The sequence below is a fragment of the Centroberyx gerrardi genome, chromosome 13 (genome assembly GCF_048128805.1).
Source record: "Centroberyx gerrardi isolate f3 chromosome 13, fCenGer3.hap1.cur.20231027, whole genome shotgun sequence".
NCBI classification, from domain to species: Eukaryota; Metazoa; Chordata; class Actinopteri; order Beryciformes; family Berycidae; genus Centroberyx; species Centroberyx gerrardi.
Genome location: NC_136009.1, coordinates 8,663,842 through 8,687,549, shown reverse-complemented (window position 1 = coordinate 8,687,549; position 23,708 = coordinate 8,663,842). Strand labels below are relative to the sequence as shown.

At 38.9% G+C, this 23,708-nt stretch overlaps 2 protein-coding genes and 1 non-coding gene across 3 annotated transcripts; all 3 read right to left on the bottom strand.

Annotated features, from left to right (window-relative positions):
* Nucleotides 1-1,494: 1,494 nt before the first annotated feature.
* Nucleotides 1,495-10,150, bottom strand: LOC139931524 (solute carrier family 22 member 13-like). The gene is made up of 10 exons (XM_078287960.1): nt 9,776-10,150; nt 9,538-9,641; nt 9,297-9,451; nt 8,339-8,507; nt 8,107-8,227; nt 6,699-6,793; nt 3,462-3,673; nt 3,271-3,379; nt 1,706-1,912; nt 1,495-1,596 (listed from the first exon to the last, which is right to left on the bottom strand). The coding sequence occupies exons 1-10, from the start codon at nt 10,148-10,150 to the stop codon at nt 1,521-1,523; spliced, it is 1,623 nt and encodes a 540-aa protein (XP_078144086.1). The 3' UTR covers nt 1,495-1,520.
* trnaf-gaa (transfer RNA phenylalanine (anticodon GAA)) lies at nt 4,859-4,931 on the bottom strand. Its single transcript has one exon. It is a non-coding gene; the product is annotated as a tRNA-Phe (tRNA).
* Nucleotides 10,151-14,313: 4,163 nt separating the features above from the next.
* LOC139915163 (solute carrier family 22 member 13-like) lies at nt 14,314-22,099 on the bottom strand. Its single transcript, XM_071903669.2, has 10 exons — nt 21,725-22,099; nt 21,518-21,621; nt 21,234-21,388; nt 19,783-19,951; nt 19,551-19,671; nt 19,326-19,420; nt 18,880-19,091; nt 18,694-18,802; nt 17,529-17,735; nt 14,314-14,441 (listed from the first exon to the last, which is right to left on the bottom strand). The coding sequence occupies exons 1-10, from the start codon at nt 22,097-22,099 to the stop codon at nt 14,366-14,368; spliced, it is 1,623 nt and encodes a 540-aa protein (XP_071759770.2). The 3' UTR covers nt 14,314-14,365.
* Between the last annotated feature and the right edge of the window lie 1,609 nt (nt 22,100-23,708).

The window sequence follows — 23,708 nt, the reverse complement described above, 5'->3', positions numbered from 1 at the left end:
ACATTTAATCGGTAAACAAAATATTGTATTCACTTAGCTTTTGCATTTTACTTGCAAAACTGAAATGTATCAAACACAATCTATAACAGTGGTCTTATGAATGAGGGAGATACACACACTGATAGTGTTATGTGCTGGCAAAAAAGAAAATGACAACTCTCCTTTGGTGCTGCAAAATCAATTATTGTGTCATGAAATTAAAATGATTTTCTTCAAGAAAAGCATGGGTTGTAACTATTTCCCCAAAGAATAATCATATATATCTCAAGGTGATTGTGCATGAGTGAGTGGATAAGTAATAAATGAGGTGAGTCATGAGTAATAAATATAATTAAATACTCTTAATTTGACTTTGAAATGCTACCTGTAAAAATTCTAGAAAATAATAATAATAATGTTCAACATGTATTGATAGATATTTGTAATGAAATCTCTCAATTTTCAACAATACAACTTTGAATTTTCCTTCAGTTGCCTTCTTCTGATAAATTACCATCAGTCTTCGCTACAGTTTTGTTTGTTGACCCTTTAAGCATAGCCTGCTAATTAATTGTAATTGCCACCAAACAGTATCTGATAGTCTCTGTAATGACTATATTACTGCTATCGAACATGAAAGGAAGTTTAGGTTAGTAATTTTGATGAAAAGACCACAAATCAAGCAATAATAAGACAATACAGTTAATTAATTAGTATAAAGAGTTTGATATAATGGTTTAATTACTTTGAAGAATGAGCATACAGAGTTTAGCATAATTATATGTAATTAGCAGCCTGCAAGCTAAAGTGTTATTTGTTGCAACCACAAGCACAGATTCTTTCTTCATGTATATAGAGCAAATTATATTATGCATTCATTGTACATCTTAAGTTCTTTTGATAATTTTATTGTGTTAATATTTGTTTTTCTTATGTTTATGTACAAACTGTTTCCTGTTTAGAGTACGATCCACTCTAAACAGGAAACAGTCCAAAATAATGGTTCATTGGCTTGTATTCATGAGGGGACTCACTTCCAGTGACAGTTGAGAGATTCAGAAATTCTCTTTGAGGTGATTTATAGATGGATCTTCACATTATAGTGTATCACACTGTCTCAAAAACAAATGATTCATTATTGTATTATATATTTATTTAAAAATGATTCAACTACCATTTAGGCAGCTTAAGGAGGCTCAATCATGTATAAATCTGGATCATCAGTAACACTTGGTTAGACCACTTTATCACGTACCCTGTAACCTTTTGGTCTATTGGTATTATCACAGAATCACTGAAGAACCATACATAGAACCAATAATGTTTCAACTTGGACCTTTTACAACAAAGCAACAATCTACCCATAAATCCAGGCAAAAATGTATATAAGTTATTAATGAGACCAAAAATATTTTTGAAATTTTGATCGTGAAATATCTTAATCAATATTTCTCAATGTGTATGAACATTTTTATATTAACAGACATCTTTTACAGAAAAAGATCAATGACAACCCCGAGACTAAACCCTCAGACACATTTCTATAGTTTGGTTGATTGTTGATATTGACAGTTGTCCATTTCATGGTCACTTGCTGTGTTCATGGAGGTCATATTTCTGAAAAAGCAACAGGACAGAGAAGGGGTATAATTCATGACATAAGGACAGCTAAGAGATACAGTATATATCTGTATGACATTATGTATAACAATGAAGATATATTTACCTGTTGCCCTCAGCCTCATCAGTTGAATCAGGCAGCTCTGTTCTCCTGGTCTCAGGAAGCAGGAAGGTGAGAGCCCCACTGACCATTAAAAGGCTGCTGAAGACAACGGTGGGTACGGCCCAGTGGTATATGGCCAACATGTTGAGCAATGGAGACAACAACCCTCCTATTCTCATTGTTACGGCCCCTAATCCTGCAGCTGTTTGTCTGATATAGAGGAGGGAAAATACAATTTATTACAATGACACTTCCAGACCTGGGTCAAACAGTATTTGCAAATCATTTTTGGAGTTTACAGTAACATGCATTGAAAACCACATGGATGGAGGATGTCACATTAGAACAACAAAATGTTTTCTAAGTCTTTAAGTATAGAAAAATATACTAAATATGCTCTCAAATGCTTTCCTGTGATTGTGTAAGCTTTCCAGTACTCATTGGCCTCATGCAAGGACATTTTCGTATTCTTCTTTTAAATTTCTACATTTTTCGTGAGGTGGACTCGTACGCGTGTGCCACGTCAGGTTCACCAAACGCTTGTATCTTCAGAAAACTGTCGTAAATGACCTGCGTAAACATGATGAATGCCACCTGCTCTAAATGAACGCGTGTTCATTAGAATTGTGAATTAGCATAAATTTCCAATAATGCTATATAAGGTTAGGCGTCCGGCCCATATGTCGGGAAGCTTCATTCATAAAAATGACACGGAAGACTAAGGAGAAGAATTCTACCAGCTCTGAGATTTAAGTCCTACTATCAGAAATAAGTCAACGAAAGCATAGGCTATAATATTTAATAGCGTCAATAAGTGGAACCAAAGGCCCTGCTAAAGCCAAGGAATGGGAAAAAAATGACTTGTGCTGTTAATGCAGTGTCGTCTGTTGTGTGTACATCACAGAAATAAAAAAAGAAATGGCTTGACATGAAATTAGATTCAAAAAGCAAGGTGATCCATGACTGCAACAGGAGGGCGCCAAGAGGAAGTCTCTGTTACACAGACCGATGAAAGACTGGCGATGTGGCACATTCAGGTGTTCAGCGGAGGATGTCGCCCTGGACAGCGACTTGCATGAAGAACCTCAACCTGCTGCAGCATGTGATGATAATAGGCCTATGCATGACTCTAATGGTAAGACCTAAAACCATTTCTCTTTTTAAAATTTAGATTCACTTGCGCTTAACCACATTAACGTTATCAACTGGAGTAAAGTAGACATATAGCCTAGAAATCAGATTTATCTCCCTTTATAATGTATTTTCCCCAATACAATCTAACCTTGCCTTTGTCTCGCTTGAGTGTTTGTCAAATAACCTGGTAATTATTAGTGTTTTTTGTTTTCTCTTTGTATTGAGCACATTTATACTAACCAGCAGGGATATTTTTGAGATTTTATGCGGCTCTGGTAAAATAAATTACGCACCCCCTTTTTTGCAAAAGCCAACAGTTCTCCCTTGTTATTTTTTCCAACAAACCATTAAAAGTATTTTAAAATGCTGTTTCACCCAGATCTGGATTGTTCACACATAAGAAAATAGTCCCAACATGAACTGTCAACACCTACCTAATAGATGTTGGGAACAACTCCTGAATGTAGACGTTGCATATGGATATAGCCCCGATCATGAAAAAACATCCTGCAGTAACTAAGGATGTAACAGCAATGGCACTTCCTGAAATGAAAAATAAGAGTGATAAATAAAGCAAAAACATGAAATCATCCTTTTGCTAACTAAATTCTGCCAAGTGCCTTACCTTGAACAGCTAGGATGAGCATGCACAAGAGTCCCCCAATCACAAGTGCTGACATTAGTAATAATTTTCTCCCCAAAACTTCTAACAGCCAGATGCAAAGTATAGGAGTTGGTAGTGCAGTGAGACCAAACATAAGCTGCATCAAGAAGATGTCCAAGCCAAAGTTTCCCATGTTGAAGTAAACGCAGTAGTAGGAAAGATTCAATGAAAACCTTAGATTTTCAACAAGAAAAAAAATGCATTAGTCATCCAGAGATGAGCAGGACACCTTACATGAACTCCATAGCGAGCCAAAGCGGAAGATAACGGTGGGATATGTCTCATATACACTAAACAAAACATTTGACTATTGAAAATCCTCGTGACACCCACAGTTACATAAGAAATATACCTTTTTCACAAACATGGCTGACATACTGCCGCAGGGTCGGTTCTCATTATTACCAGTAATGAGAAGCCAACTTTCTGTCGCCTACAACTCTGTCTGTGATCACTTATTTTGTGTTTCTATATAGCTTATAACACAATACAGGTGTTGTCATTGACATATCAGTAACGCTTTATTTTACAGCCCATTAATTACGGTGTAACTAGTTTGTAATTATGGGGTACTAATAAAATAATAATGCTGTAGTTACAGGGTAACAAAACAATAAGTCCAGGAATTAAGGGTTAACAATTTTGTAATTATGAGAGATTTATAAGATAGTTATGGTGTAACTATTTTCATAATTACCACATACTTAACAAATTATTACAGGGCACAATAACGTAATTAGGGGGGACAAAACAAATGTTATTGGTGCTTGTTCCCTGTAGTTATGGAGTAAGTACAAGGTGTGCGGGTTGTAAAATAAAGCAGTGCATGTTCCCCTCTTGTCAGAGAACTAGTTGAAAATGTCAAGCTAATGGACATCGATATTTGCTGAACATGTGGAAAAATATGTATAATGTGGTGATGCTCAGTATCTACGGAAAATAAAGATTGATGAGTTAACCATGACATGCATTGTGTCAGGAATCTACAGCTTACATAATGGGATCTAAATGATCCCAATGAGCCTTTTAACACTGCGATATGTTAACAGGAAGTGATGTCATAACCAGGTAACATCGGATCCGGTCCGGGCCAGTTTTACGTCTTCAGTTATTTGTTTAACAAATGGAACCATTTAAAATGGAGTACATTAGATCATTTTTCATGCCATCCAGGTAATGGGATCCTGTATTGATAATAGCCTATATATTGAGAATATAAGAGAATACAAGAATACGTTCTCCTAAAAGGGTATTTCTTTGTAAATGTCCGCCGTGTTTTGGGAAATGACGAGCCAGAAAATCACAGGATTAAAACAGTTGCCGCGCCAGGACTGCTTTACACAAGTGACCTCCGCACTTGCCGAAACCCAAGATTGAACCAGGGACCTTTAGATCTTCAGTCTAACGCTCTCCCAACTGAGCTATTTCGGCTTGTCATCAAACAGCCATCCCACGCACCACCAGGGATTGCAACCGGAATGTGAAAGGATCACTGGGCGCGCTTGCAGGGACATGTATTTTCGAATGCACAACCATAACTGTCAGTTAGGAACCAAAAGTAACACCTACCCCCAAAACCACAAATAGATTTGAATTCTGTGGAACACTGAAATGTTATATGTGATCAGACTATTTTCATTAAATGTTCTATGTCTATGTATCTGTCCCTATTCAAATAATCTATTATAAAAAAAAAAACAAGCACCGATAACACTTCTTTTGTACCCCCAATTACGTTATTGTACCCAGTAATTATTTTTTAAGTATGAATAATGAGTAATTAAAAAAATAGTTACACCATAACTATCTTATACATTTCTCATAACTACAAAATTACTTTTTGTTTTGTTACCCTGTAACTACAGCATTGTTATTTTATTAGTACTCCATATTTACAAACTAGTTACACCGTAATTAGTGGGCTGTAAAATAAAGCGTTACTGACATATCTTTCTGTTTATGTTGTCAGACTGTAGCAAACTGCATAACTATAAAAATGTTTTATTTGATCCAAGGTTATTGTTTGATCCAAAATGCTAACAGCCCAGACATTACCATTAGCCTTGGTTAGCCAGTTGGCATTTTGAGATGATGTTGACTTTGGCTCCCTATTATATAACATTAATAACTCCTGAACAACAGCTTTCTAATGGGACATGCCTCATTCATGTATGTTGATTTTGTTTGTCAGGTTTCATGTTTTCATGTCATTTGTGGGAATAGTGTCAATATATTGAGTGAAAATTTCAAAATAAAAGTCTGAGTAATTGCCATTGTAAACTGAACAAGCACAGATCCTGTACAGACCCACGGCGCGTGTTCAATTGAATTCAATGCACTGAAGCATAACACGGTTATCGGTTAAATAATTCCACTAATGTCTCTTAAAGAGTAACTAAACCCCACCCAAATTTGTGGTGACCCTGACATCTACTGGGGAAAAGTAGGGTACTGAACTGGCCATCTGCTATTGGCTGATCTTTGGTGCCAGGTGATGTCACAACCTATTGTACTCTATAGAAGGTGAGTCCCTCTCGGCACTCTCCCTTGGGGGAATCCTCGCTGCCATCTTAAGTGCCGTTCCATTATTCTGATGACTCAAGTGAACTCTTCGAGAGCCAAGGGAGCGAGTCATCAACAATGTAGACTCCAGGAGCGTATCTTACCCAGAATTCATTGTGATCGGTCGCTTTCCTGTGCACGACCCACCATGGTGGAATAAGTGATATATAAGTGGAAAGTAAACAAACTAAAATATTTAGAGGATTTAGACTTATTTTTGAAATTAACTCACCTGCAATATTGTGTTACTCATTCTGTGCAATTTGTATTCATTATTTTTATTATTATTTATTTACATTTATTATTAGGCCTGTTTAAGTTCAAATATTCTGCTCTTTCAATCAAAAATGGCTTTTTATTTCAACCTTTTGTTCAATAAATTGACAATACTGTTCCACTGCTATATCATAAATGACATACGCATTACATGGACACCTAATGAAAATGTCTCATAAGAACTGAGCCAGTGTTCATGAATGTCCCATGTAGCTGTTATGAAGCTCGTGTTCAAGTGTTATGAATGTATTATAGACCAGAATTTATGTTAAGTGCTACCACAGCATTACAAGGAAATATATAATACAGTTTTCACTATTAATATTGAATTTTAAATATTTTAATTTGAGTTTAACTTACCATGCCAATGTTATAATAAAGAAATACTTCCTAAGTACAGGTGATCTGATTAGAACTCTTACGCCTGCTTTCTCCACAGCTTTTTTCTCCACAATCTGTAATAGAAATATTATCTTATGTACTTATACTTATTGAAAACTTGTTCACTATCAACTAGACACCATCTGTTTGCTATTTAATATTTAATCATATTAATAGGCTAAATTTGATCAGAAACCTCAAGTATAAATTTAAAGACAAAGTAATCATTAGATACTTGGGTATAACTTCAAATCATTCTTTCATATCATATATCAATTCCCTGACTGAAAATCACCATGCATTGTGGAGATTCTGGGAAATCTGCTGAATTGCCTTTGTGGAACAAAAGCACAAAAAAGGTACAGGTTCTTCCAGTGCAAACGGAGCGAAACATTTAATCCGAGGGACTTTTGTTCCCTCAGTGAGGCCTGTCAGGCAGCAGCCTCCTACAAAGCTGCCAATCGCTGGCACGCCTCTCTCTGCAATGAGCCAACCACAGTTTATGTGCACACTGCACAACATGATAGTCCTGTTAGCTGGCTTGCTAGCTAACCTGACCTAAGTTTTGAGTGACGATAATATAAAATATAGCCGCAAGCGGCGATTGCGGGGTCCAAGCACAATTTGATAAGACAGACAGACAAAACATTACAGAAGGTAGAAAGACACACACAAAAACTGGCTTGTTGTGAAGATCGAACATGCAGTCTAACACCGGCTTTTGTGTTGGCCCGTGACTTCTGTCAAGTTAATCTTTTCATTGCAACCACATTGCTGGAGTTATTCACAACGGCCAAACTTTCTATTATTTGTCCTTGATGACTAATGACTTTGGAAAGGACAAGTCTGGATTTGATCCCACAACCCTTCCACATGAAAGGCTGATGCTTTACCTACTGAGCCAAAGGCCTGTTACAGGTTTAATGAGGAGAAACTAACTAAAGGGAGAACTAGTGTGATACTGCAACCTATGATTGACAGACTGACAGTGCTAATCACTTTATAGAACATTGTAGTGCTCTCCATTAACGAATAAAACAATAGTAAATCACATGGGCCAGAAAACTGCTGCTGCACTGCTCTCTATGGGTTGAAAGGTCTGGCCACGCCCCAATCAGTGATGCCATTCAGGTATTTTGCATTGACAGATGATGTCAAACACCTGCTTTGAGTTTTCTGTACTGTGTGATTTAGTGTTGATGTACTTTTTATGAAACTTCAAAATGGTCACAGTTCATCAGGGGCTTGAACTCACGAGCTTATGGTCCAAAGACCTGAGCTTTACCACTCTGCCAACTTCCACTTTGGTGTGCCACAGTGGGGAAACAAAAGAAAGGGACAACTAGCAACTCCTTCTTTGCAACAGGAAGCATCAGGGTTTAATTACCTTTTCCAACAGAGAGTCTGGAACAGTGCGTTTGTTGATTGCTGCTACCTTGAGAATCAACTGTTTAGCTTCTTCTGTCCTTCCTCTGTCCATCAACCATCTGGCTGACTCTGGAATAAACCTGATAGAAACAAGCATGCACATTAGTAAAATGACACTTCGTAATAATCTACAATTTTACAGTAAAAACACTAAAGGGTCATCAAAAAATATAAATGTGATAAATGCACACCATATGTAAATAACAACAACAGCAATTGGTGCTGCCATGACCAACTGGGCCAGTCTCCAGTCACGGATGAAGTAGATAATGCCAGCAAGAATGCACTGGCCGAACGCACAGAATATCTGACTCATACATGCTCCGAATGATCGCTTGGTCACCCCGATCCATTCAGTGGCTGCAGGTAGGAAAGGATTTATGATTGTGAACGAATGAACTTTTTATTAAGAAAAAAAGAAATTCAAGGTATTGTAGCTACAAAAATATCAACCTTAGGACATGATTTTAACTTGAATTACCATTATCAAACTGATCTCAACATAATTCAAGTCAAATAATTTCACTTTACTAGAGAATAATTTTGCTGCTTTCATTTATTTCCTCATTGTGTTTAGTGTAATCTTACTACTGGATTACTGGAGACTGAGAAGAAGAAGTAGGACAACAAAATGAAAATTCATGTCTTTTTTACTTAAACTAAAACAGTTTATAAGATTGATGTTGAGTAACTGATTTTTCAAAATAATACAGCTACATTGTCAAAAATGTCACAATTATGTAGGCAATAGTCTCAAGATATCTAATACTACACTGCAAGATATGGCAAGTTTTTATGTTGTATTCAGACCTATCGTTATTTCAGGATAATTGAAACAATTTACATTTACAGAATTGTTTTCTCAATTAATGTATCAGGCCTATTTCTCTTTCAAAAGTGAAATTCTTTGAATGAGGATGGCCCTGAAAACCCTAAAATACTTGGACAGGTCACCTGTTTTTTTCTGCCACACCAACTAAATCATGTTATTGTTTTCTCTACATCTCTGATTCATTTTACTGTATATCTTGTCCCAAGTAAGTTGCTCCATACAGCATCTGGAGAATTCTGTGGCGCAATATAACAGCTGCCTAAACAATAACTTTGTGAAAACTGAATACACAGTATACTAAATGGAGTATACTGTACCCAATATAATACAGTTGACTCGAAAGCCTCCACCTCCAACCGCCGCCAAAAACTGTGATGCTAAATATAAGTAGAAGTTGGGACACAACCCTGTTGTCACAGTAAATATGAACATCACAACCACTGGAATTTGAGTTGCTCGCTTGCGGCCAAACCTGGAAGACGCAGAGATTGATCATTCAACAAGATGATACAGCAAAGATCAAGGACACGATTTCTAACCACTTTGAAATACACTTACGATTCAGCAAAAGGTCCAAATAAGAGAGAACCAACAAGCACACCAGCCATCAACACTGTTTGTGCAACTTCCACCAGGTTTGCTTTGTCACAGACTAGATCAAACTGTAAAAAATAGAAACCCGACATCAATCCAACTGGTTAATGAAAGATATTGTGTTGTACATTGAAAAGGATTTTATGAGCATAATTGAATACTTGAACATTAATATTAAAGCGTCACACTCAGTCCAACTTACATCAGTGACTATGGTGGCTTCATAGAGACTCTTCTCGTACACCCATCCATTCTGGCACCCTGTGGTCTCATTGAGTCCATACTCCCTGATGGCATCGATGTCCCAGTCCACAGGGACAAACATCCAACACCTACTGAAGGTCCCATCCTTCTCCCGGGGCAGAGTCAAGTTCAGCTGCTCATCTGTGGTTAGGTTAGGACCAGCACTGAGGATCCAGTCTGTGTTACAGTGTCGGCCTGGCTCTGACTCGACATAAAGCGAGCTTGCAATGGGAAAAGACAAGAGAAGATTTGGAAAGCAAAGGGCAAAAAGAATGAGATGCTGGAATAAACCAAATTCCCCAATGTTCCTCAGGATCTCTCCAAAATCAGCCATGTTGAGGGTGTTGATTATCTCCTTTGTGTTGCTTTGTGGAAAAAGACCACCACAGGATCACCTTTGAACAGTGTCCATTAATGTTTAACCTCAGCATTTTATATTTTAGCAAGCAGATAATTGACTATTTCATTCCATTGACAGTCACCTGAAGTGCAGTAAACTGAGCCTATTCATTTGAGGTATTTCAAAGATCCAAATTCAAATTCTTTTATGTGTGTAAAAATCCTCGATGCCCAAATTCTGTTGCTTATCACTGAAATCCACTTCCTTTCGGCTACAAAATATCTGGCACAATAATAACAAGCACTACCCTGCGATTTCACCGTGTTGGGTGAAAACCTCATATCTCCAAAATGTTGACTTCTCAGGAACTAAGAAAAACAGCCTTACCTTGTGCTTGACCACCATGCATTTTTTAGTTTATCCAATGGGTTTTTGGAAGGTTTTCATAAGCTCAGTGTTGAAGAATTCTCTCAATCCACAGAAGACCAAGTAATCCTTCAATTGAAGTGAAAACATGAAAATCACCAAACTGGAGTTATGGGGTTTTCACATGACAACATCTTTATTCTTTTACAGGCTGTTGAACTGTTGATTAATGTGACCTTCAGATACAGTGGTGTTTAGAGTACCAGTACGTACAGTACCAGTACGCGCATACATTTTATTGGTGCTTTCAAAAAATAAAAATAAAACGTTTGATATTGACCTTTGAAATTCAAGTCTAACAAGTCAATACACTCAAAAAGATAACCTCAGCTGCATAATAACTAAAGTTTAGTGAAGGACACTACTGTACATAATACAGTAACAGTCTTACATTGACTGACTGACAATAGTAGAGTCCACAAAAAGCTGTTTTAATGAATGACTACTTTACTTTTCTGAACGAATTCAGCTTTTTTCAGAGTTTTGTCTCAAAGTATCTTCCACCTCTAAATGTTGATTTATCACTGAAATATAAGGAAAAAGTTGTAATGTAAAGAAAAGGTTTTCCTAAATACAAGGGCATGACACACTGAAAGGATGAGCTTAGTCCAGACAAAAGGCTGCTACTGTACACTTACAAAAAGTCAAGACTTTAAAATGTATCTGTGTGGGCATCCTGGTGTCTCGGTAGTCTAAGGCACGTACCATGTAAACGCAACATCCTGGGTGTGAATCCAGCCCAGGACCTTTGTCCCATGTCATCACCCTCTCTCCTAATCTTTCCTGTCTATCTCTACTGTAAAACTATGACAATAAAGGCAAATAGCCCCCCACCCCCAAAAAAAGTATCTGTGACAATTTTGAGGAAAAAATGTTTCGTAATATAAAGCTCACCAAATAAAGTCAAGCAACTGATAGCTGTTACCATATTGTGCAGTTGGTTTTCCAACTTATATGAGGTGATGGCCTTTTCACTCAAAGAGGTCCAATGTCAAAGAGGGACTTTTAGGTCTATATACAGTGAGCCATAATAGCCATTACGCACCGCTTGGCATATGTTGTCATGGCTACAGCTGCATCTCCCTCTCCCTCTCCATCTCCCTCTACCTCCATCTCTCCCTAATCTTGTCTCTGTGTTCTGTGTCTGTGTGTTCTCTTTGTTTCTCCTCAGGTCCTGCAGTTCCCACTGGCTTCCCTTCTTCTTCACCAGCACACCTGTCTGCCATCAGCCAATTAGTCCTGTGACTTTTTCCCGCCTTCACCTGCCTGCTGTTAACCTATCAGCTGCTAGACTCCTTCCCGCGCAGCCAGCTTTCCCCATTCTCTGATTAGTCTCAGTGTATAAGTATAGTCTGTGTTTCTCTGTAGTATCTGTCAGATCGTCCGAGTTGTCTTAGGGTTCTTGCCTTTCTGTGACCTATTACCTGCCAGATTTTGAGTTACTGATTCCCTCGCCTGCCTGCTGATTTGGATTTGGATTGCCTGTTGCCGACTGTACTTATGCCTCTTGACCACGTGTAAAGAATCCTGCTTTAACCTACCTACTTTGCCTACCAGTGTTTGCGGTCCAGACTCTGAGTTTCCTCTTCACAGATATAGTGAGCCATCAAAGCCATTAGCCACCTAGGCCTATATGTGGCACAGTTTACTAATCCGTTGGTACGGTTTAAGAATCCGTGCACACCGATTACTAATTCGAGGGCACCGTTTACTAGTCCGTGGGCAAAGTTAAGGAATCCGTGCCCACGGAATTTGTGGGTACGGATTTCCACAGCAATTATTTTTTTCTTACCAGGAGACCCCAGGGGGGCTCCGTAGAGAACAGCAAAAGCCAAAATTTTATCTTGAATGACGATTGCAAATTGTGAAAGACGGATCACAAAAAAAAATTGCCTACAGATATTTTAGTAGCCTAATAACTAGACTCACCTAGCAGAGCTGCTTCTTCCATAACAGGTTTGGAATTTATTAAGTTTGACCAATGCTAACAAAATGGCGGTCTCTCACCTGTATTGAATGAACCTCACTCGTTCAGTATTCATATCATAATGTGTTTATCATAATTAGGGCCCGAGCACGGACCGGTGCGAGGACCTATTGTAATGCAAGGAATTATTATTTTTCTGCCGAATGAATCGCATTTTTGAGGGGCTAAAGGTGCTCGAAAACTCACGAAACTTTGCACATGCCTCAGAAGTGGTGAAAAATGTAATATTTTATGGGTCTTGCGCATGTCTGTGGCAAAATGGCTCAATAGCGCCCCCTACAAAATTTCAAAAAAATACTCATCGCTCTACGTTTCACCTACATGTACCAAATTTGGTAGGCACATGTATCATGTCCAGACCTACAAAAAACATCACTAGTTCCCATGACCTAAACCCAACAGGAAGTCAGCCATTTTGAATTGATTGTGGCATTTTTGTGCATTTTTGCCCATTTACAGGGGTCATACTTTAACGAACTCCTCCTAGACGGTTCATCGGATCCACCTCAAACTTGCTCAGCGTATATAACAGACCTTGACGATGAAAAGTTGTTAAAAGCTTGAGTTTTCGTCCAACGGCGTGGGCGTGGCGAGGCATCGCATTTCCATGTTTCGCCACGAAACAGGAAGTGGTTTGTAACTCCACTGTACATGGTCACATCTGCCCCAAACTTCACAGGTTTGATAAGTGTCCCGGCCTGAACACATCTACATGCCAATATTCACTTATGGTGATAGCGCCACCTACTGGCAAAACAGGAAGTGGTTTGTAACTCGTCTGTCCGTGGTCAAATCTGCCCCAAACTTCACGTTTGATGCCAGTCCCGGCCTGAACACATCTACAGGCCAATTTTGAATCATAGTCATAGCGCCACCTACTGGCAACACAGGAAGTGGCTTGTAACTCGACTGTACATGGTCAAATCTGCCCCAAACTTCACGTTTGATGAGAGTCTCGGCCTGAAGACATCTACAAGCCAATTTTGAATCATAGTCATAGCGCCACCTACTGGCAAAAGGAAATGACATGTTTTATACTGAAAATTCAGAGCCGCGTCGACCGGTCGGTGTCCAGTAACGACGCCACAGCTGCGGCACACCCCGACGTGCGCGAAGTGCGAGGGCCCGATCATCACTGCTTGCAGCTTTAATGTGTGTTTGTAACTGCAGAGGCTAATTTATGATGACAACAAATATTTTTGTTGGCAAATGTTTTAGTTACAACTACACTGAGCTGGCAGAGCATTTTTTTGTGTAATAGATGTGGAATTTATTCAGTTTGGGCAATGCTAACAAAGCATTTTGACTAACAGGCTACTATGAAAGACAGCTAACCCAGGTAGCAATATACAGTAGTAGAGTGGATCTGTTCTTGGTGAATGACATGGTTATGTGTGTGTGTGTGTGTGAGAGAGAGAAAGAGAACACAATCGGCAACCACCAAGGGCCAGTGTCATAAAGATTTTAATTATTAGTCAGACTTGCTATAGACATTTCTATTTACCTGTTCCATGCTGCATAAAAATAAATTACTAGAAGCTAACCTGATTGACTTACAGAGACTCAAACACTCTGAATTGTGGGAAAATAACAGACTTGGCTGTCTTTATTGATAGCATTTGGAAAGGATGAGCTAGTACGTATAAATAGCAAAAATGAGCATGCAAAATGCCATATAACCTATCCATTGTAGCAAATGGAAAGTCTAGTCAAAAGTCAAGCTATGTGTCATTATCTTGATGAGATTTGGATTTAAAGAAGGAAAAGCAGGAAAATCATCACTGGAATTATTCAGACTACAGTTTGGTTGATTTTATACTACTGTGTTGAGGCTCTTTTGAGTCACTTTGGTTCTTCATGGTGGCCATATTTCTGTAGGGGAAAGGAAGACAGATCAGTGTATGTTAGCTCAATAGGATAAAACAGTGAATAGGTCAGAATGTGGGATACATTGTTGGGTGCTTCATAGTGAGAGATTAAGAGTAAGGGCTCTGGGAAATTTTCCTTTGTTGAAGCTGATCCATTTTTCCTATATGTGATGATGTAGTTTTAAGATATATTAAAAGTGCCCTTTATTGACAAAGTTAGCGCAACTTTTCAGCAATAAAAATATAATTTATCCAGAATATCAGCAGCAAAACGACACATTTGCTTTGAGAAATATAACAGAGTCTAAACTATAGAAATTCAACTTTGTAAATAGCCTATCTACTATACACTTGGTCAAGTTGAAATAAAATCAAAATCATAATTCAAATTGTGGTTTGTAGTTACATTTTTGGTATAAAATGAATAACTGGATTATTCAATAAACCACAGTTAAAGAGAAGTTTTTGTGGCAAGGCTTACCTGCTTATCCCCAAAGCTTACAGAACGTATAGACTCCGAAAAATACTTTTTTACAAATGTTTTACATTGCACTGTTTACTCTGTACTGACTGCATGTAGTACAGGCATTATACAACATGACCCCACAAATTGCAACAGAAACTCTTTCAACTGTTCTAGTCTCATAAATATGTCATTTATAACATATCAAAAGTCCTAAGAAATCCAAGTGGTGGAAAGTATTGAAAAATACTGAAATCGGTGATGCTACAATTTCCCATTGCCGCCCTTGTAAAAAAAAAAATTATGCATGTCTTCTTGTCTGATGTCCACACAAAGGGTTCAGTACTGTCCACAATCAACCAGAAACTGTGTTTGTGATTTCAGCACCATGAGTGCAACAATGAGTGACCCTCCGAGATGTGCCATCTGTAATAGTACAGGCATTTTGTGAGAAAAAAGGGGTGAACAGAAAATCTGACAAATGTTTATTACTCATAAAAGTCTCCTCTATAACATATAAAAAGTCCTAACAGATCCAAGTGGTGGAAAGTATTTTTCAAAGATGTTTCTTAACCATACCCTGGTACCACTTTTTTTGCTTCCTAAAATAATATTTTAAAGCAACATCACTATATTAGTATACTTGTATACAAGGCAGCATAAATTGGCACTAATCCATATAAATGTTGGCATTGATTAACATAAATTTAAAACAAAATTATTTAAATATCACTTAAAATAGCACTTTTATATTACTTTCAAAATATTCGTGACTGCCAAATTGGCACTAATCAACATAAATGTTGGCACTGATGAACATAAACTTAAACATGTTAACTTTTAAGTAAAACTTAAAACATTGCTGGTCATCATCAGTGTAAGTTGTCTGGCTCATCTTCATCATCTTCATCGTCATCACATGCAGCCTGACATGAATTTGCACACCCTGATCCTTTGCAGTTGCTACATGCAACAGAGCACTCAATGTCATGCTTCTTGCATGTGCACCTCAGGCTGCTGCAATGGAGAGGCAGTTGTCATGTTCAACGGTTATCAGGGCACATCCACCAAAGACATGACACACCGCAGGCGAGCAGGTGGGAGGACTGGAGCAACCGTAACCATGGATGAGGACATGCCTGTTACAATGAATAAAGACGAGTTCCTTGCAAACAACACAAACAAGCAGCAGTTCATCAACATGCTCAGTGGTCACCTACAGAAGAACCGTCAGACGTACCATGCCCCAGGTGATGCTGATCTCCTCATAGTGCAAAAAGCAGTGGAGTCTGCCACCGCAACAAGCACTGTGCTCATTGGTGATGATACAGATCTGCTCGTCCTCCTCATCTACCACACCAACCTCAAGTCACATGACCTTTTCTTCAAACCTGAGCCAAAGAAGAGCACGAAGAAGCCACGTGTCTGGAACATTAAGGCCGTCAAGCAGCAGCTGGGTCCCAGTGTGTGCACTCACATCCTCTTCATCCATGCAATAGCCGGGTGTGACACTACCTCCTGCCTTTATGGCATTGGGAAAGGAGCTCCCCTCAAGAAATTCACAACCAGCGGTGACTTCCGTGAGCAAGCTACAGTGTTTGACACACAGTCAGCTTCCACAGCAGATGTTGTGTCAGCAGGAGAGAATGCTTTGCTGTGCCTGTACAATGGGAAGCCTGGGGAGGAACTCGACTCACTACGACACAAGCGCTTTTGTGAGAAGGTGGCTACTAGCACTTCTCATGTACAGCCACAGAGTCTGCCACCTATGTCAGGAGCAGCGAAGTACCACAGTCTTCGTGTGTACTACCAGGTGCAGCAGTGGAAGGGAACCGTAGATGAACTCCTGCCAAAAGAATGGGGATGGAAAAAGAGTGATGGGGGGCTTGTCCCTGTCCAAACTGACTTACCACCAGCTCCACAGGAACTCCTACGGGTCATCAGATGCACCTGCAAGACAGACTGCAGCAGCCTGAGGTGCACATGCAAGAAGCATGACATTGAGTGCTCTGTTGCATGTAGCAACTGCAAAGGATCAGGGTGCAAATTCATGTCAGGCTGCATGTGATGACGATGAAGATGATGAAGATGAGCCAGACAACTTACACTGATGATGACCAGCAATGTTTAAGTTTTACTTAAAAGTTAACATGTTTAAGTTTATGTTCATCAGTGCCAACATTTATGTTGATTAGTGGCAATTTGGCAGTCACGAATATTTTGAAAGTAATATAAAAGTGCTATTTTAAGTGATATTTATATAATTTTGTTTTAAGTGTATGTTAATCAATGCCAACATTTATATAGATTAGTGCAAATTTATGTTGCCTTGTATACAAGTATACTAATATAGTGATGTTGCTTTAAAATATTATTTTAGGAAGCAAAAAAAGTGGTACCAGGGTATGGTTAAGAAACATCTTTGAAAAATACTTTCCACCACTTGGATCTGTTAGGACTTTTTATATGTTATAGAGGAGACTTTTATGAATAATAAACATTTGTCAGATTTTCTGTTGCAATTTGTGCGAGGTTCACCCCTTTTTTCTCACAAAATGCCTGTACTAATGGGGTCATGGCCTTCATCAAAGTGTTATCAGGAGACACTATCAGCATGCAGCAGCTTACCTGTTGCCCTCAGCCTCATCAGCTGAATCAGGTAGCTCAGTTCTCCTTGTCTCAGGGAGCAGGAAGGTGAGAGCCCCGCTGATCACTGAAAGGCCGCTAAAGACAGCAGTGGGTACGGCCCAGTGGTATATAGCCAGCAGGTTGAGTAATGGAGACAGCAACCCACCTGCTCTGCTTGCTATGGACCCTAATCCTGAGGCAGTTTGTCTGAAATAGGGAGAGTACAGAGCTCAGACATGCCCGCCTCATTAAGTTGAAGTATTTCCTCTAAACTCATGGTTGTGGTGATAACCAATGATGCAACCATGGTTCCTCTGCTACACAGAATAATTCTTGTGGCTACTGTTAATTATTGCCACAGGCTACGAGCACTGAGACAATATCTCTTAACATTAGGGGACAAGCAAGTCCGAGCTTTATATAACAGTGATAGATTCAGACCTGGGTGCAGTAGTATTTGCATATAATATATAATATAGTATAATTTTCATTGTTTTTTAACCTCCATGGAGTGCCGGAGTACAGTATTAGAAAAGCTGAGTGTAAACTGCTAAATTCGATAAAGCTTCCTCAATTCCTCAAAAGAGTTTTTGCGCTTGCTTGAGGTGGAACCATTTTTTGTCACCAAAGAAATGATGGAAAAGGCATTTGTTAAATAAATAATGGTGTAGACTTGGCATGATTGGCCCAAACAATAGTTCATTTTCATTGTACAATAATTCACAAGTGGCTTTGGATGTGCAGAAATGTCAGTAAAATATCCGTCCACCACAACCTCCCAAAACTGCCACACCCACTGTTGCTCCCATGTACAAGGTGCCCATCGTGGTTGTATGGCCATTAATTGATGCATTACAATATTGCCAAGTGTATTTCTTTAGTCTTTGGACAGAAGCATGAAATACAGCCAAGATTAGCTGACACTAAGGAACACTAATACTAATACTAATAATTGTAGCACCCCCCTTGGTCCAATTGGTGCACAGGAGTACAGTGGTGAGATGCATAATTTCTCCAAGTTTTGTCAAAATTTGATCAGTGGTGTCTGAGATATCTTGTGTAACGGATGGACAAACAAACAAAGGAATGGACTGAAGGAGACCAATCCACAGTCGTCCTCCAATTTCATCATGTGAGACAAATGATCCGGAAAGACTCAGCCTACCGAACAGATGTTGGGAACAGCTCCTGCACATAGACATTGCATATGGATCCTGCCCAGTTCATGAAAAAGCGCCCTGCGGTAGCTAACGTGGTAACAGCAACGGCACTACCTGAAATAGAATAATAGAGTGACAGATGAGGGCAAAACCGCCAATTTTCCAGAAGTAATACATTTGAAGTGTGTTACCTTGAACAGCTAGGATAAAGATGCACAAGAGGCCGCCAATCAGAAGTGTTGATATAAGGGATAATTTTCTCCCCACAACTTCTAACAGCCAGATGCAAAGTATATGAGCTGGTAGTTCAGTGAGACCGAACATAAACTGTGTCAAGAAGATGTCCAAGCCAAAGTTTCCCACATTGAACGAAAGGCAGTAGTAGGAAAGGTTCAATGAAAACCTTAGATTTCCAAAAAATATATATTAGTCATGCACAGATGAATGTAACAGTACCAGACAGCAGGAATTTGTAGGAAATATAGTTTCATTACATGATTTAACTTTAATATTTTCAAGATTACTTGCAAATAGTAATTTAATGTTAGGCTACTATTTGGCTACTTTCAATATTGTTTTATTTTTTTCCCCATAATTTACTGGTTCAGTGGACTTGTTATTGTGGAATGTAACTTACCATGCCAGTGTTATGGCAAAGAAATACTTCCTGAGTACAGATGATCTGATAAGAACTCTTATGCCTCCTTTCTCCACAGTTTCTTTCTCAACAATCTGTAATGTAGGCATTTTCTTATGGAATAGTTTATGAACAACTGTTCAAAAAGTAGTGTTAAGTGCAATTCAAAAATACCACAAATATTAATAATGTAAAGACAAGTAAGTTCTTGTGAAGGCACAGTACCTTTTCCAACAGAGAGTCTGGAACAGTGCGTTTGTTGATTGCTGCTACCTTGAGAATCAACTGTTTAGCTTCTTCTGTCCTTCCTCTGTCCATCAACCATCTGGCTGACTCTGGAATAAACCTGATAGAAACAAGCATGTACATTAGTAAAATGACACTTCGTAATAATCTACAATTTTACAGTAAAAACACTAAAGGGTCATCAAAAAAGATAAATGTGATAAATGCACACCATATGTAAATAACAACAACAGCAATTGGTGCTGCCGTGACCAACTGGGCCAGTCTCCAGTCACGGATGAAGTAGATCATGCCAGCAAGGATGCACTGGCCGAACGCACCGAATATCTGACTCACACAAGAGCCAAGAGATCGCTTGGTCACCCCGATCCATTCAGTGGCTGGAAAGAGGAGAATTCATAAAAGATCTACAGGTTCTAACATTGATACAGTATATGACATCCTCTCGTTTGTTTTTTTGGTTCCCCCCCCCCCCACACACAATTCTAGGTAGTCAGCTGGTTCTATTATAACATTTTATATCCTCCACTTGAAAAATGTGACACTACAAAACAATTGCTGGGATGCAATTAAAACATGTTAAAGAGCAGGAAGACTAGATGAAGTGATGAAAACAAAACGGCCGACATGCTTGTCAGGAGTGAGTGTCTTGGCAAATAATGTAATAAGTGTGAGGGGTTTTCTTTGACAGTCATGATACAGACAACACCTCTAATCTTTTAGCAACACCTTTTCTTGAGATGACAAAGGGTTTGGAGCAGAAAAATGCTAAATATCACTGCTACAGTTTTCCAAATCTAACCAGACAAAGCTATTTTTCACCAGCAACTCTATCTATTGAAGAAACATAAAACAAAGACATCTACTACAACATCAAATTTCCCCCAAAAAAACAAACTCCAAAACACGAATGTGCTTTCTCAGCTACACCTACTGCTAGGAACAGGAACACAAACAGCCAATTCCAAGGAGTTTCTTTACGTAACACTACTTATGAATCCTGGCAAACATCAACTACATGGAACAAAGTCAACTCCTCTTTATTTTTACCGTGAAATCATGCAAATAAAACGGCAAACTATAATTATCAAAAGTCTTTGTACAATCCATTGTTAGAGTTATACAGTACCATCTTAACACACACTCTCACACACTAAAAAGTGATTCCATTTCAGGAAGAGAGGAATATAAAACTTGCACAACCTTCATTACACAGCACTATGGAGCAATGTCTCACTGATAGTCTACAACACTCATGTAGTCGGTCAGCGCGATCTGGAGGCCAGCAGGCGTTACTACCACACCTTCAAGCACATGAGACTTGAAATAATCAATAGGGTCATCAGCTGGCCCTTAAAGCTTACTACCTTATTCACTTCAGACATGCAGTTCAACAATGGCTTAATCAAAATCCTACAGTCACTTAACCAACATCCCTACTGCTTCCAAGCATACAAATCCCACTGCTTCCAAGTATAAAAATGCCTATAAAAACTATTTTCCACTACGGATTCATCAGACTGTATACAACATAAAAACAAATGCTTAGCTTGTCGGTTTGCATTATTCATTCATTGTTTCAAATCTGGAGAGGAACCACGTGACTAAACAATAATAGGCTGAAAACTGCTTTTAGATGTAAGCTAATGGAGTATACTGTACCCAGTATAATGGCGTTCAGTCGAAACCCTCCATAGCCAACCCCCACCATAAACTGGGATGCTAAATATAGGTAGAAGTTGGGACATATCCCTGTTGTGACAGTAAATATGAACATCAAAACCACTGGAATCTGAGTTGCTCGTTTCCGGCCAAACCTGGAAGAGATAGAACAAGTTTGGTCAGAATGAGTGGCTTTTCTCATGTCGTTCTGTGATGGATTTTCATTGAACAGGATGATACAGCATAAAGGGCACACATCCCTTACCACTTTGAAATACACTTACGATTCAGCAAAAGGTCCGAATAAGAGACAACCAATAAGAATACCAGCCATCAACACTATTTGTGCAACTTCCACCAGGTTTGCTTTGTCACAAACTAGATCAAACTGTAAAAAATACAAATCTGATATCAATCCAACTGGTTAACGAAAGGGATGATGCTGTGTCATTGAACATTAATATCAAAGCGTCACACTTAGACCACCTTACATCAGTGACTATGGTGGCTTCATACAGACTCTTGTCGTACACCCATCCATTCTGGCACCCTGTGGTCTCATTGAGTCCATACTCCCTGATGGCATCAATGTCCCAGTCCACAGGGACAAACATCCAACACCTACTGAAGGTCCCATCCTTCTCCCGGGGCAGAGTCAAGTTCAGCTGCTCATCTGTGGTTAGGTTAGGACCAGCACTGAGGATCCAGTCTGTGTTACAGTGTCGGCCTGGCTCTGACTGGACAAAAAACACACTGGCAAAGTGAAAAGGCAGAATAAGATTCGGAAAGCAAAGGGCAAAAAGAATGAGCCTCTGGAATAATCCAAACTCTCCAATGTTCCTGAGGATCTCTCCGAAATCAGCCATGTTGAGGGTGTTGATTATCTATTTAGTGATGCTGCCAGAGGATGACCTTTAAACAATTTCCATCAATGTTTAACCCCTGCATTGTATATTTCAGGAAGCATGAGCCAGCAGATAACTGGGGATTTCACTTTGTAGAAACAAGTGATCTTTAGAGCAGATGTAACACTGCTGTAACCATGCTGTGTACTACGTGTCACAACACATGCTGTCTCTTCACACGTTCTTGGATCAACAGTCTTCACCAACACATTTTCTACATGGTCACATAAAAAGCATGTTAATTTCGGGGGAAAGCTTACAAAAAACATAACAAAATTTATTTTTGAATGTATATAAAAATTAAAAACATCCCGAATGTTAACTCATCTAAATCTACTGCTTCCAGTGCAATAACTACCCTGCAATTACAACATGGTTTGTTAGAAAGCACAGCTGAACTGATGATTCCTCACAGTCATTATAACCGACTGTATACTTATCTCTCACAGAAAGTGCTGTTGACCTCCACGACCTTTTACAACATGCTGACCCAAAACGCTGAATGCTGAATAGAAGGTGAACGTGGTTGCATAATATCAGAGCACAGTGAAGGACATCCACACAGTATATCATGTTGTGAAGGACACTACATAACAGTCTTATCATGGTTAGGACTGTAGAAGACTTCGCAAGATCATTTCAAAGGACAAAATCAATTTTCTTTTCTGAAAGATTTTTTTTTTTTTTTTTTACAGTATGTGACAGTTTCTTGTGGTTCATAAGAGACCCTGTGGTCTCTTATGAACTCTTCCTTTCTGGTGATTGATTCACTTCTGATTGAAAATGGAGGAAGAGAAGCAACTGTCCAGTAAAAACTTTGTATCTGCAAAATGTCAACTTTTGGGGAACTAAGAAAAGCAGCCTTTCATAAGACCATATAATCTTTCAACTTAAGTTAAAACATGAAAATCACAAGGTTTTCATCAGACGGCGACAATATGTGAAACTCAATGAAACTGTTTTGTTTCACAAAATATACCTTCCTAAAAATGAGGTAGAGACCAAAAGTGCAAGGTGTGCGAGGTAATGATTTGACATTTATACAACACACTTACTCAGCCTCACCAGTTTAAACAGGCAGTTCTGCTCTCCTGGTCTGAGCCCTGCAAACCAATGACAGGCTGATGAGGACGACAGTGGGTGTGGCACAGTAGAATACAGCCAACAGGTTGGTCAGTTATGGAGCCAACAACTCTGCTGTTCTGATTACTGTGTTGTCTTGCTCAGCAAAGAAAGAAAGCCAACAAATTATTGTCAATGCAGGTATAAAACAGTTGAGATGTAGCTCTAGCATTACAGATACAATTGCTGTATTGCAAAAATATATATTGCATATATGGACAGATGTATGCTTAATTGTGGATTTAAAAAAAATAAATAAATAAAAATAAAAATAAATGTGTAACTTGTACAGTAAGTGGAAAACAAGACATGGTTAGATTGAGACTTGGCATTGGGCAAGGGCATTGTCTGAGAATTAGCCAATCACAAAGCTGTACTGACTTGCTCTCGGACGGATTAGAAGTTGTTAAAGGGCAGGTAGAAGTCACAACTCTCATGTGTTTGCAAA